Here is a 15,936-nt window from a genome sequence, read left to right on the forward strand (position 1 = left end):
TTTTTAAGTTCAGATTCATCATTCATGATTCTTTTTGAGTAATATATATCAGTTGAAAGAAAGTGCATGCATGACTAAGGACATGACATTTAACACTTGCAACTTTTCTAACTTTGATTCTGATCATTTCGCTCTCAATTGTTTCTTGGTTATAAGTATAACTAGCCAATTTATTAGCCATCCAGAAGAGAGTTGATGAGTTCTTTAACTCCTGTAGAAAGTCGAGTCCCGGACTTCCTAAAAATTTAATTTCAAAACTAATAACAACCTAGCTAGTTTACAACATTGTCCATGTTTCGTTTGAGACAGCATAATCTGTTAGCTGTTCTGTTAATGAGACAGATTCTGTTAGACAATCTAGTTTGTCAGTTGTGTCGGAGTTAGCTGGTTTTGATTAATTACCATGATTAACTAAGTAATATCTTGCCGTTGATGAATTATTAATATGGACCCCTTGATATCATAATCAGGAGATGCAACCAAGTCTCCAATAGCTCCTAGATCTTCGAACTCGGGCGAATCAGCATCAAATACAGAAGCATTGATAATATCTGAATCAGTGATTTGTTGTCTTCCTACCAACATAAGATCAAAATCATCGTGAATTGATTGGACTGCCCATATTGTTTCTGCAGCATCTTTCACGTCTACTTCTTTATATGTCAATGTTTCATCATGCATTGCGTTAATTTTATATTGGTCAACCAATTCTTCATCAAGCAACTTATATCTCTGAACATCAATGCTCCCCGATCCACCGAGAAAATCATTAACTTCTCCGGGTGTTGATGAACTTGTAGGACCATAAAACCTTATAACAGTAACAAAGACTGACGGGTGATGGATCATATTCATTGCAAAAGCCAATGCTTCACGATCATCTGGGCCACCAAAAAAGAGTACTGTCACACGGAAAGGCCTGTCAGGCAAGAAGTGGATCGATTGTGCTTGGTAATTTTTACCGTCAATTAAGATCCCGACTGAGCATGGGGAGTTCCGCAACAGATTTTGTAGAAGGGTTTTGATAGAACGATTAGAAATATTTGGTCTGGCAAGATCATCCCTCAGGCTTATTACATCTTGTCTGCAGTAAGGGAAAATTATGAGAGATGTCCTCTTGTCAGCTGACATGGTGCATATATCGTTGTGCATTGAAGCATATGGAGAGATGGTGGAGAAGCCTTGAATTGTAACAAGATTAAGGTATCGGTCTTCGAGTTGTTGGAAGGCATTGACAATCCTTTCAGATTTGCTAGCATTTGATGATGAGGAAGCGCGTCTGTATCGTGGGTGGGAAATAAGGAGAGGAGAAGCACGTCCCACGAGCTCAACAAGACGGAGGATGTACAGAGTTAAGGGGTGGTATTTTGTTGGATTAGTGGCTTCAAGGAGTCTGATAATAGTAGGAACATCATCTTGGGTGTGAACACATACAAGTACACGGAAGTCTAACTTGTTTTGCTTCGACTGCAGAACTGAACTTCTTTTGTACCTCAAGTATCTTGTTGAAGGATCATAGAGGTATTTCACCAGGGGAGTAATGATTGCTGATATCAGAACAACTGCGAAAACTATTACTGATTTTCCGAATATAAAATTTCCTGCGCATTACGAAAAGAATTTCAACCATGATGCCTAAGTGTTCAAATACCATCAAGTTCCATAACCGGGCCGGAACTAATTAACCTTTTAATCTATGCAGACATACCTTTGCATTCTGAGAATCTATCCAGATGTTGAGGATGGAAACCTCCACGATTCCTTTAAGGTTCATAATGAGTGCAAGCAAGAAACTATCTGAATGGGCAGTACTCCAAGAATTACATACGGGAAGAATACTCCGATAATATTTCCAACGCTGCAACCAATGATGAGCACTACTGCCCGCCATAGATATTTGTAGGATCATAATCTCGCAGCAATAATGTCTCAGCGAAATTATCAAACAACACAACACAACAGCGTCGCAGAACAATTTCAGAAATGATATAATAAACGACGTCAGCTAAAATCATGAGAAAGATGTGATAGTCCTGCGAAAATTAGAGAGTTTGCGAGATTAACATTTGTAAGATTGCGAGAATGTCGCAACCCATATCCGAAAATAAAGGACAGATTAGCTGTCATCCACTATGTATTTCCCTATAAATAGTCGTTCAGTTGTAAAGGAAGAGAGAGATCATTTTTTTTTAGTAAGAAAAAAGTAAATAGGAGAGAGAAAATACAGAGCATTGGTTATTCTCAATTCCTTTATCTTTTCTTGTAAGATTGTTCAAAGATTCATCAATAAAATTAAGATGGTTAATTTAAAATGAGTTGAATGTTAATGAAATCATATGAGGGGTGTAGTGTAGGATTTCCTGCAACTACATAATGGCGCTAGAAACAGGGAGATGAAGATTGAAAGTTGAAGATTGTTGTTGAAATTGTTCAAATCAAGAAAGTGATTAAATAAATCAGTGAACCAGTTAAAACAAAAATGATTAGAGTCAATGAAAATGACAAAAGATTGGAGTGTAATATGATAACAAAAATAATGATTAATGAATTCAATGAAAACATCAAAAGAAGAATACATAAACGAAATTTTGAAGGAAGGAAGGTTATGGCAGTAGAAAAGACATCACCCTTGAAAGATTGGAAAAAGCAAAAAATCACATTCATGGCGGTAGAAATACCAAAATAAAATTTGAACCACATATCTCCATTGGTTATTACAGTGCCTATTACACGAAAAGAGAAGGGGACAACAACAAAATCCACGGAAGAATGGATATTGAACAGAACTTTAGTCGATACAGGAAGTTCAGTGGATATAATATTTTATCATGCGTTCAGGGGAATGGGATTTAAAGATGAAGAAATGTCCAGTTCAACATATCTTGTTCATGGCTTTGGAAAATCCACAACAAAACCTAAAGGAGAAATAGTAGTACGAATTCCACTAGGAGAGATCGAAACACACGTGACACTATGCGTGGTGGATATGGAATCTCCATATAATATGTTGTTAGGAAGACCATGGATACATGCGATAAAAGCTGTAGTGTCAACGTTGCATCAACGTATTAAATTCCCCACACCAAATGGAATAGGTGAAATCAGAGGAGATGTTGACAATGCGAAATTATGTCATCAAATTGAAGTAAAGCATTATGAAGGACAAGCAAAAAGGAAACAATTTCGCAGAAAGTTGGCAAAGGAGGCAAAGAAAGAAGAAGAATTTAGAGTATACATGATAAGGGCAAAAGAAGGCAGGGGAATACCCAGCGAAATTTCGGAAGAAGGAGAAGGACCTGTGAAAACAATAAAAGAACCAACACCAATGGGAGAATCCAAGTCCAGTTACACTGCCGCAGAACCAAAAAAAGAAGTAAATATTGGGACTATAGAAGAACTTGTAATATTGAGAATATGAACCAAGATGGATGTAGAAGAAGAAGAAAGAACTGTTAACCTTTTGCGAGAATATAAAGACGTTTTCGCAGGGAGCATGGATGAGATACCGGGAATAGATCCATCAATTGCATGTCACAAGTTGGATATTAACAAGAATGTGAGACCATTTAAACAAAGAATAAGAAAAATCGCAACAGCTTACCATTCCCAAATAGAAGAAGAACTACAGAAAATGCTTGATGCAGGAATCAATACCCAGAATGGATAGCGAATATGGTCATTATCCCAAAGAAAAACAAAGGAATAAGGATTTGCATAGATTTCACTGATTTAAACAAAGTTTGTCCTAAAGATAGTTTTCTATTACCAGATATTCCTCAAATGGTGGAATCCGCAGCGGGAAATGATAGGGTATCATCTTTAGATGGGTACAAAGGGTATAACCAAATCCTTCTCGCTGAAGAAGATCAAGAACATACTGCTTTCTTTGCCCCTAGAGGTTTATATTATTACGCGAAAATGCCATTTGGTTTGCGAAATGCGGGAGCGACATACCAAAGAATGGTAGAGAAGGTGTTCGAAATGGATACACAAAACATTAGAAGTATACGTGGATGACATGTTAGTAAAGAGTAAAGAAGCCAAAGACCATGTACAGGACCTGAGGGAGATTTTTGAACAAATGCGGCAGTATAACATTAAACTGAATCCTGAGAAGTGTACTATTGGAGTTGCATCGGGAAAATTTTTAGGCTACATTGTATCAAAGGAAGGAATACAGGTTGATCCAGAAAAAGTGCAAGCAGTTCGTGACATGCCAACACCAGCAACAATAAAAGATGTACAGAAGTTGAATGGACTTTAGCTTCGCTGGGGAGATTCATTTCGCGATCATCAGACAAATGCAAATATTTTTTCGATATACTCAAGAAGGGTGCGAAATTCAAATGGACTGATGAATGCGAAAAAGCTTTTCAAGGGATCAAAGAACATCTTATGAATACAACTATTTTACAAAAAGCAGAATCAGGAGAAGAATTATTGATCTATCTTGCGACGACGTCGCATGCATTAAGTGTTGTGTTATTGCGAATAGACGCAGGAGTGGAGAAACCCATTATTACATTAGCAAAACTTTTAATACTGCCGAGAAGAATTACTCAAAGATTGAGAAGTTAATCTTAGCATTAGTTTATGCATCATTGAAGCTCCGCAATATTTTTTCAAGCGCACAAGATAGAGGTATTAACAAAAGTACCAATTGAATCAGTGATGAAGAATTCTAAAAAGCAGGAAGAGTGAGAGATGGAATGCACAAGTAGGCCACTTTGATATTAAATATGAAATTTTGTCTTCACCAAAATCACAAGTTGTTGCAGATTTCTTGGGAGAATTTCCTTTAGAAGAAGATGAAGCGTAGAAGAAATGATGGATATAGAATAGAGAACACGGAGATCCAAAGATTTATTAACAGAAACCAAATAGATGGGAGATATTGGTAGATGGATCATCAAATGGGAAGGAAATGGAGTTGGAATTGTTTTAATTTCGCCAGAAGGAGTGAAGATGGTTTTTCATTCAGATTGGAATTCGCATCCACTAATAACGAAACGGAATATGAAGCTGTGATACATGCCTTAAAATTCGCAATAGAAATGAAACTAGAAAATGCCAGGATCACTAGTGATTCGCAGCTAGTTATTCGCCAAATAAAGGGAGAGTATACTACAAATGAACCATCCTTGAAGAAATACAGAAGCTCGTTGAAGAATTGTCAGCGAAAATCCCAAAAATAAAATGGAGGCACATTTCAAGGAAGGATAACAGACTCGCAGACGCTTTTGCTTTCATCTCAAGCATGATGACAGATCCAACTGCGAGATGCATAAAAATACAAACACTTCTGTCACCATCAATCAATAAAAGAAGAAGAAGTGACGTGATGATAATAGACGGTGAAGAAGAAGAACAAACGAACAATATCGCAGATTGGAGAACGAACTTCATGCATATTTGGCGAAAGGAGAAACACCAAGAAATAGATTGGAAACACACAAGTTAAAAAGCCGGCAACGAATTATGAATTAAGAGATGGGCTGCTATACCGAAAATCCTTTAATGGACCATCACTCAGATGTTTGACACGAGAGGAAGGAGAAAAAGTGCTAAAAATGTTACATAGTGGGGATGCTGGCAATCATAGCGGGGAAGATCTTTGGCACATAGAGCAAAAATGCAAGGCTATTACTGGCCATACATGCACGAAGATGCAAAACAAATATCAAGACGTTGCGAAGATTGTCAGCGGCATGGAAAGAAAATACATGCACCTGGAGCACCATTGTCATCTTCAACCAGTGTGTGGCCTTTTGGAAAGTGGGGCTTAGATATTGTGGGGCCATTTTTACCAGGTTCTGGACAAAGAAGATACTTAATAGTCGCAACAGATTATTTCACAAAATGGACAGAAGTGAAGGCAGTACAGCATATTCGCGACAAAGATATCTTTACATTCATATTCGAAAATATCATTTGCAGATTCGGAATTCCTGTGCAGTTGGTATCTGATAATGGGAAACAGTTTGAAGGACAGAACATAGAAATGTTACTTAATACATCTAATATAAAATGTGGAAAGTCTACTCCTTTGTATCCACAAGCTAATAGGCAGGTAGACGCAACAAACAAAACAATTGCAGATATATTAAAGAAGAAATTGGAAGGATATCACAAAGCATGGTTTGAACAAGTACACAATGCAGTATGGGATTATAATACAACTATAAAAGAATTTACTGGAATGTCACCTTTTTGTTTAACATACAGAGTTGAAGCGGTGTTACCAATAAAATTTGTTATTCCGACAACAAAGAGAGAAGATTGGGAGAAAAATCTTAGTGCGGATTTGATCTTAAACAAACTTGATGAATAAGAAGAAAAAAGAGAAAGAGCTTTACAACATATGGAGAATTATCAGCGAAGATTAGCCCGAGAATATAATAAACGTGTCAAAGTACGTGAATTCCAACCAGGAGATTTAGTTATGCGAGAGACACTAATATATCAGCGAGAAAATGGTGGAAAATTAGCGAAAAAATGGATGGACCTTACATCATTAAGGAGATAGTTGGAACACGAGGTTATAAATTAATGGATCCAGAAGGTAGAGATATTGGTCATAGACTTGACAATCCATGGAACAGGTTGTACTTAAATAAGATATTATCCGTAAGAAACTTTGAGAAGTTATGGATTCTGAAAGAATAATTGCAAGATTATTCATATCAAAACAAGATCATAATGTGCGAAACTTTCGCAGAGATAATCATAGAACAATGACATAAAAGAAAGGGGCGAACCTTTATAGCGTAAACCCTAGTTCGCAAATAAAATTTCGCAAGAGGCAAATGTAAGACCTAAAGTACGTCATATAAGGGGGTACCTGTTGCATGGCTCAGGGAAAGGCTACACCGCCACCGGAACCTAAGTCATGGAGATTTGGGGTCAATAAAGCCCATCCGGGAGAGGCACCTTGGATTCTCAGCTTAAGCATATAACTTAAGTTGGGTGACTAAGGTAATAAGGACTCTCCCAAGGAGTGTAGAATCTGATCAAAGAGCCGAGGTACACGGTTGAGTCAATAGTGACAGGGGCGTTTGAAGCGTACCTTGCCATTCTTGACAAGTCTTGGCTTATACTGCACTCGGCCCGAAGAAAACCCCACTTAGGGTGCAGTCTCGTAACCATAAGCCCTATAGGTAAAAGGGATAAGAGGCTGCGAAAACAACTGGTTGTTGTTAAGACTGGATGAGAGGAGATAACCTTGTATGGTAGAAGTACGCCTCCTTGAAGGGACAACCAGGGGGAAGATAAGGGCGACACCCTCCATTAGGGAGCTGATAAGTGTCTTAAGACGCAAATGTCGTGAGGCTTTTTACTCGCAAGGGTATTAAGGCTTGTCATATTTGTGCAAAAATCCTGAAGAGGCAATAATACAAAAGAAAAAGATAAGACGAGATCAATGGGTTTTCGCATGAAAGTGCGAAGACGTCCTTCGATTTCGTTGCAAGACGGCAATGTCATGTGGCTTTATTTTCGCAAGAATATTTAGGCCTGTCATATTGTCGCAACATTTCTGAAGAGGCCATAATACAAAAGAAAAATTTAAGTCAAGATCAATGGGTTCTTGCATGAAAGTGCAAGAACGTCCTGCGATGTTGTCGCAATGACAAGAGGTGGCATAATAATACCTTTAATTAGGAAGACAAAATAAGAACACATGACAAAACAAAATATTTATAAGTATTCATAACAGATCATTTTTCGCAAGAAAGATAATGAGAGGCAAGTATGGGAATCAATAAACAAGAGGCATTATCTTTCTCACCAGCAAAATACTAAAAGGGAAAATTGATTCCAAAGTTGGTTGAAGAATATTATTCGCAAAAATTAATAAAGATGAGACAGTTCAAGAAGATAGAATTAGATAAGAAGCTCATGCTTCAGTATTAATTCCAGTAGAAGGAGATAATAGACGTTCTTCGCCAATGTTCTCATTATCGCCAGCCTCTCCTTCATTTCGATTCCGATCTTCTCCTTGATTCGCACCTTGATTATTGCCAGCAATTACTTTTTCAAAAGAGATTTCTTTTTCATTTTCATTAACACCAGCAGTCGCTCTCTACTCCATCTTCCAAAAAACTAACCTCTGCACCACTTTCATAATCATAATCACTGTTAGCAGGACGAGGAACTTCATCATCATCTACTTCCAAAGTTTTGATTGATGTAGGAGGAAGAGATTTAGACAATAAAATATCATTCACAAGGACTTCATCCTGGAGATGAACTTGACGAAGAAGTGCTCTCTGATAATTCCTATCTTGAATATCCTTAAAGTAAGCAAGATAATCAAGTCTTCTTTCTGCTCGGTCGCGAGAACCAGTAAGGACAAAGACAAGTAATGCATTTTCTTTGCGAATTTTGGCATATTTAGCCTCCAAAACAGAAATGGAGGAATGAAGATTTTTCTCAGACTCTGCGAAAGTTAGAATACAAAATTTCAATAAGATGAAGAACTCAAAAAGATATGACAAAGAAAAGATAGTTAAGGTAGTCAAACTATTATGACTACCTTCCTTTTGCTAAATAAGGTGTTGAATCAAAGTCAGACAACTATTCTCCCAACGGTCCATTGCGGCATCAAATTTATCTCCAACTAAACCTTTAAGTCGAGACTGAAGATTTTTCTCTTTAGAAATAAGAAAGGCATTTTTCTTCGCAAGAGAAGAATAAGATTCCTCTAATTTGGAATATTGTTCTTTAAGTTGATTCGCCTTTACACTTAAAGCTATTCTACCTTGAATGAGTGTATCTCTTTCAGCGATAGATGACTCAGTTACTTCTTTAAGTTCATTTCTCAAAGAGCGAAGAGATTGTTCTTGGTCATCACATACTTTCTGAAGAATGCTAAGTTGTTGCGAAGATATCGCATCTTGTTTAAACAAGTTCGCTTCTCTTGAGATAAGGTTTTATTCTCATCTGATAAAGTTTTCATCCCTAAATTAGCTTTAGTTAAAGAGTAAGAAAGGCGAGATATTTCATTACTTAATAAGTCTTGCCTCTGAACTAATTGGGTATTTTCATTGGTAAGATTATTTATATGATCAACAGAATATGAATAGAGGTTATCTAATTGGTTATATTGATCCATCAAAATCTCTTTATCAACACGGGCTTCTTCAACAGCAGATTCAAATTGATATCTCTCCATTATTCGTTTCTGGTTTAAGGCTTAACATGTGAAAGAGCGATTTCAAGCATAATTAAATATGGGAAGGATAAAATCATTAGAAAGGCAATTTGAAGATACAGATAAGGAAATCATACCTCTAAATTCATCATTCTTCTTGTGAAGATTGTCACGATCCAGCAAAACATTCTGAAGTTTTTGATTTTCGAGACGAAGAGCATTACACTCTTTTTCCAAAGATGTTTGCGAAGCAGCTCTGTCAGAACCGAAATACTTACTCAGAATTTCGCAAATACCAGACTTGACAGGATCAATGGGAGACTTCTTTCCATCATCCAGGACTTCAGACAAAACTTTGAAAGAAATATCTATTCCTTCCACAGTTTCTTTCGAAAAGGGTAGAGGCTCAGGTAGAGAACTGGCAAAGATTGAGGGTTGAGAAACATTATAAATAGGGAGAGAAGAAGTTTCATTCACAGAAGGATCAATAATGGGGGTTTCAATCATTGAAAGGTCAGTTGAATAAATGAAGTCTGAGGCAGCTTTTTCGCGAATAGGAGATAATGGTTTAACTTGCGAAGATGTCGTAGGATATTTAGAGGAGATAAGTAAGTGGAATGGTACAGAGGTTTCAACAGTTTTAAGGTGGCGAGATTTCTTGAGAGGTCTATTGACATCCTTATCACCCTGCGAATTACAATCCAGATAAGAAACAGAGCTAACAATATTATTATTAGAAAAGAATAATATTTCTTATTACCTTCTGATTCACAGACTTTCTTTTGTGTACAACAATCTTATGATGCGGTTTGGGAATATTAGGGTTCTGAACGTAAATTTAGTGTTGGAGGCGCTTTTGCTGAAATAACAAGAGTATGGGAATCACATAAACAACATCAAATAAGGCAGTAAGCAAGATTAATTTCAGCAAAACCCATAAGGAAGAAAAAAGAAAACTAACCTTGATGAATCCATGGAAAACACTAGAAGGAAGATTATTTCGAAGACAATTACAAATGATGAAGATCTACAGAGGGAACAGTATGGAGATGAAGAAGAACTTAAAAAAAAAAGAATGAAAGATGAAGAAAGAAGAAAAGTTGCAATAATGGAATTTGCAGAAGAACGATGAAGTTGCATAGAAAATAAAAAGAGAGAAAAAGAGAGTGAGAAAGAGTATATATATAGGAAATATTTTCTAAGGAAGATAAACATGATTAATGCGGAAAGATGTAAGCGGTTAAAAAGCAGCAGGTACAAAAAGTCGTGTCAAGAAACAGATGGGAAAAAGGATACGTGTGATAAATGCAGAATATGAAATGATGGATAACTGTGGCATTTCTCACATCATTCTCTACTTCGCAGAGAAGGTATGAGAAGAGGCAAGATGTAGGATCATAATCTCGCAGCAATAATGTCTCAGCGAAATTATCAAACAACACAACACAACAGCGTCGCAGAACAATCTCAGAAATGATATAATAAACGACGTCAGCTAAAATCATGAGAAAGATGTGATAGTCCTGCGAAAATTAGAGAGTTTGCGAGATTAACATTTATAAGGTTGCGAGAATGTCGCAAGCCATATCCGAAAATAAAGGACAGATTAGCTGTCATCCACTATGTATTTCCCTATAAATAGTCGTTCAGTTGTAAAGGAAGAGAGAGATCATTTTTTTTGAGTAAGAAACAAGTAAATAGGAGAGAGAAAATATAGAGCACTGGTTATTCTCAATTCCTTTATCTTTTCTTGTAAGATTGTTCAAAGATTCATCAATAAAATTAAGATTGTTAATCTAAAATGAGTTGAATGTTAATGAAATCATATGAGGGGTGTAGTGTAGGATTTCCTGCAACTACAATATTCAAGCTGAAATCGATTATCAGTCTTCAATCCAACGATACCCATATGAAGAGGCATGAGAAAAGAGGTAATCATATAATCAAGTTGATCAACTATAGTTGTTCCTAAAGGTGGACCATCAGGTACAACCAAACCTAGTAAGAAAGCCCCAACTATGACGTAAAATCCACAGTATTGAGCAGCTAATTCACACAGTAGAACTGAAATCATTATAAAGGAAAGGTATGATTCTTTCACTGGTTTCCCTTCTGGTGTATTTTTCACAATCCATAATGCCGCTGGCCTCATAATGAAAACTATATATACAAACAAACCCACCAATACCAACACTACAGAGAGTTACAGTGCGGAGTTCCCTTGTGCGAATAAATATATGAATACGGTTACTGTGGATCTACCCAAATGAAGAAAATTAGCAACCATTGCTACATGAAGTGCTAAATGGCCGAGGTCGGAGTTGAGAATGTTGAGATCGGTGAGTACATAAGGTATCACACGGAATGAAACCAAGTTGAATAGCTCATTAATTCTAAGAGAGCTCCGGAACCCTGCTTTTGGATTTACTGGCCTTAGGAACGGTATAGCATCATTTTTGAGCATATGGGAAAATGTATATCCAAATGTATAAGAGAAAAAGTAACAACACAATCCGATGAGATATGTTAGGAGCCCTGATGTTTTCAATATTTTGGGATCCATTTGCACTCCAACCTTAAAAAGAAAAAATATGGAACTGAAATTGTAGTTGTAAGTTTTCTTACAACTACACTCCACTTAATCTAGTTATCTCTCTATGTAATCATCATGGACAATTGTTTTATTGATTGAATTTTCGAATTACTTACAAGATAAATGGAAATCTACAAAAACACTTCTTGTAGCCTAAATTCACTTTCTCTCTCTTTCAATCTCTCTTACAAGACTTGTCCTAGAATCCTCTACAAAACTACGACCCTCTCCTTTATATAGGATTTTACATAGTGGATGACAGCTAAGAATCCCTTTATTTTCGGGATCACTGTGCGACATATTCGCTCATATACAATCGCTCATCTTCGCATGACTTAATTCTTCGCATAATTCTTCACACTTTACCCGTGACTTTGCTGACATCATCTGATGTGTCATCTCAATTTTCTGTGTGCGATACTCCTCGCATATGTTGTATTCTTTACTTCGCGTAATTATTAACCTGTGCGATATTTAACTTCTACATTTGCCTCTTCTCATGTCGCTTGATTCTTCAAAATGAGTGATATGAGAAATTCTTCTTTTTAAGATCGCACATTCTTATCTTTTTCCATTTTACTTTGACGAAAATTTATCCGGATTTCAAGTCCTTCTTGTGTGCGCGTGTCCTTTTAACCACTCATTTCTTGACACGTCTTTTTTAACCGCAAGTTTTTATCCGTTCATTTCTTCGCATTAATGAGAGTAAATCTTGAAAAACGGGTCGCTCTTTCCGATATATTCTATTTCTCATATATTATTTTTCTTTTATATTATTTTATCTTCTTCATTCTCTCTCACCTTCTCTGCAAATTCATATTCTTCATTCCCATTCTCTAATGGCTCCTGCTGGTAAAAAGATGGAGATCGAATTTAACAGAATGAAAACTGATTTAAATCAAAGAGGTTACGAACTCTCCCGTCCTCCTTCTTGTAACTTTGCATCCAAACTTAACCTTGACCTAATTAGATCTGACGAGTGGATTAACCAAAGGATCATTGTTTCATTAGGTCAACTTCAACATCTTCCAATTCCTTTATATAACCCTGATATTCCTTTGTTCTATAGAATTCTTGCTGATGAAAGATTCGCACGAGAAATATTTCAACTGAGTGGTGATGCTATTAGGATACCCTTAGAGTATGCTCGTCGCGCAGCTGGTCTTGGAAATTTTTATCCCGAAGAAGTGCGAAAAGAAGGTCATCGTGACAAAGTCATATCCTGTTGAGTATACTCTTGATAATTTCTTTAAGAATTATTATATCGCTATCATGAAAATTAATGTGACTAAATGGGTTGTTCGCGTAAGAAGAGCAGATGGTATCGTTGAAGATGATAAAATAATGCGAGATGTGGATTGGAATTCAAACTCTAATCGTGATGCTCGCAGATCTAATGATTCCAGTTGTCGTAATTGTCATGTTATCCTGCAAGGGTCCTTTGTTTCTGGTAGAGCTGCAGATGGTTCGGATAATCCTCTTCCCGAAGATTTTCCCCCTTATCAACCTTGGGAATCTAAATTACTCGAAAACGAGGAAAAGAAAGTAACGGTATGTGACTCTCTTAACCCAATTTGTAAATATTTGTAACTTTCTTGTATTTTATTTCTTCTCTTTCGCAGGATGCCTCAAAGGTCAATACTTAGCTCAAGGTATGAACTTCGCAGAATAAATAAGTAAGAAACACACTTCTCATTTTAACAATATTGTTGCCTCTGTTACTTATCTTGATTATTCGCACAGGTGAATTCGTTGAGCGACAAAACTTTAGGCAAAAGCAAGTGAATCCCTAAGAAACCTGCTTCAAAAAATTTACCCAAGAAAACCTCATTGAAAGAGGATGTCTCTAGGAAGCGTGCGAGATATGATTCTTCTTCAAGCTCTGAATCTTCGGAGAGAAATACCTTAGCTTTTTAAGAAGAAGTTTCGATTGACTCGTGTCGTCAAAAGTTGTCTGATATTTTTTATGGAGATGCTCTTGCTGCTCTTGATGATGATGAAACAGAACGTGCCTTCTAAATGATCTCAAAGATCTGTACTGTTCCTGATTTGGGGGATCGATCTCTTCTCGGAGTTGCCTCTGCGATAAATCCAGATTTTCAATTTGCAATGAATGGCTTAGTAATACTCTACAACATTTATCTCTGATTTTTTCCTTATTTGCAACGCCCACTTATGATATTTTTATCTTTGCAGGGTGCCCGCATATCTTATGCGATTTCTTAAGACAATGATAGGACACTTCACAAGTTACAAGATGAGAATACCAGACTGAAACATGAGAAGTCTACTCTTTCATATGCGAATGTGATCCTTGCAAATGAGAATACAAAACTTAAAAGTGAGAATTCGACTAATTCTCAATTGGTCCTTCAAACTCGAGAAAGAAACAAGGAACTCATTGGTATGTAATTCAGACTTTCTCACTCTTTTTCCTTCATTCAATCATTCGCACTTCTTACTTGATTGTCTTCGCAGACCTGTATAACCTTTCATATGAAGCGTCTAATCTTCCCGATGCTGAAACTCTTTTAGAACATCTTAATTCCTCTTTAAGTAATTTCCCCACTCGAGGATTTGAAAACCTTAGCTTGGAAGAATTAAGATTAAAATATGCTACTCTTAGAGAACGCCATAAAAATGTATTATCCGATGCGAACAATTTTAAACAACGCTTTTATGAGGAGAAAGAAGCAGTTCAAATATTGGAGGCAAAGAAGAACGATCTTATTACTGAAAAAGATGAAATTTCTCTTAGGGGTGCGAAAGCGTTAGAACAATTTCAAGAATCCCTTATTCAGATTAAGATAGAGAGTGATTCATCTTGTCATGAGAGAGATATTCTTGTTGAGGAAAGAAACTTAGTTCGATCTCAACTCCTTATAGAAAGTGAAGCCGAGTTCAATTGGGCTGCTAGAGTTCTGAACGATGCTAGAAATAATTTAGGTGTAAATGTTAGTCTTCATACTGAGCATTTGATGAGTGCCAAATAATTTATATATTTATCCCTTTTTGTTGGCATTTAACTCATCTTTTGTGCAGTAATTCTACATTTTATCCCATATTCTGTATTTTTATTGTTTTCAAGAATAAATATTATTCTTACTTAATTTTGCATTTTTAGGTAATAAATAAAGTTTGGATGAATAGCAGAGCGGAAAAGAGCAGAAAAGTAGTGAAAAGCCGGGAGGAATTACACAAGGAAGCCGCGAAGAATGTTGTGCACAAGACCAAAAGGGTAGAAATGGGCTCAAGAAGGAAGAATTGTTCTTAAAGAAGATATGGGCTTGGCATACCCAAGGCCCAAAACCCTTACCCAAACCCATTTTCTATATCCATACCCGCCTCCATTCTCAGCCGTTAGATCGGATCCATTTCATCATCCAATGGTCGCTTCTTCATTGATTCATCAAAATCTGAAGTCCCTGCAAAACACCATAGTACCTAAATTCCAAGCCTTCGGATTAGATCACATTTAGATCCTACGGTCGCTTCTTTGCCTGCGCATCAAACCTCGATACTTCCGCTTAACACTACAACACCTAACTCCATCTGGTGTCGTCAATTTTGTTGTATCTCATAATCCAACGGTCGCCACATACCTCTCCATCGTAGCCGTTCGATTCAATCTATATGGGATCATCCAACGCTCTTGACTTGATGTTCATCAAAACTCGCTACACCCGCTCAACACCCTAGCAACCGAACCCTATTACCCCAAAACAAACGGACCCTTCTTCTCCATCGGGTTCTTCCTCTCTTCTTCCCAAACAACAGAGAGCTGCTCTGCAACTCCATCACCTCCACCAGCTACACCTTCTTCTCGAACCACACCACCACCACAACCATCCGACAACACCATGATCTCCAGTAGCGCCACCCGACAACAGCAGCATCATATCCCCCTAAGCCTAGCTGTTGTATCTAACCCACACGCATCTCACTGACCTAGATGTGGGTTTGATGCAACACCTCGATTTAGGGCATCAGAATAATGGAGAGGAGCATAGGGAACAATTGCAGAGCATGGGTCAGCGTCGAATTGGGTAAATTTTATTTTGGGAACCCTAATTTTTGGGATTTGGGGGAAACCCTAATTTTAATGTTTGGGTATAAATTGAGGGTTGGGTATCACTGTTAGAGGTGTTCTTGGATTAACCAAGTAACCAATTAGGGTTAAATTTCAGTTTTG

The 15,936-nt window shown here is 37.1% G+C and overlaps 1 protein-coding gene across 1 annotated transcript; it reads right to left on the minus strand.

The window, feature by feature from the left end:
- Positions 1-411: 411 nt before the first annotated feature.
- LOC113311413 (cation/H(+) antiporter 15-like) lies at positions 412-1,891 on the minus strand. Its single transcript, XM_026560254.1, has 2 exons — positions 1,687-1,891; positions 412-1,601 (listed from the first exon to the last, which is right to left on the minus strand). The coding sequence occupies exons 1-2, from the start codon at positions 1,889-1,891 to the stop codon at positions 412-414; spliced, it is 1,395 nt and encodes a 464-aa protein (XP_026416039.1).
- Positions 1,892-15,936: the final 14,045 nt, after the last annotated feature.

Source organism: Papaver somniferum, chromosome 9 (genome assembly GCF_003573695.1).
Source record: "Papaver somniferum cultivar HN1 chromosome 9, ASM357369v1, whole genome shotgun sequence".
Classification (NCBI taxonomy): domain Eukaryota; kingdom Viridiplantae; phylum Streptophyta; class Magnoliopsida; order Ranunculales; family Papaveraceae; genus Papaver; species Papaver somniferum.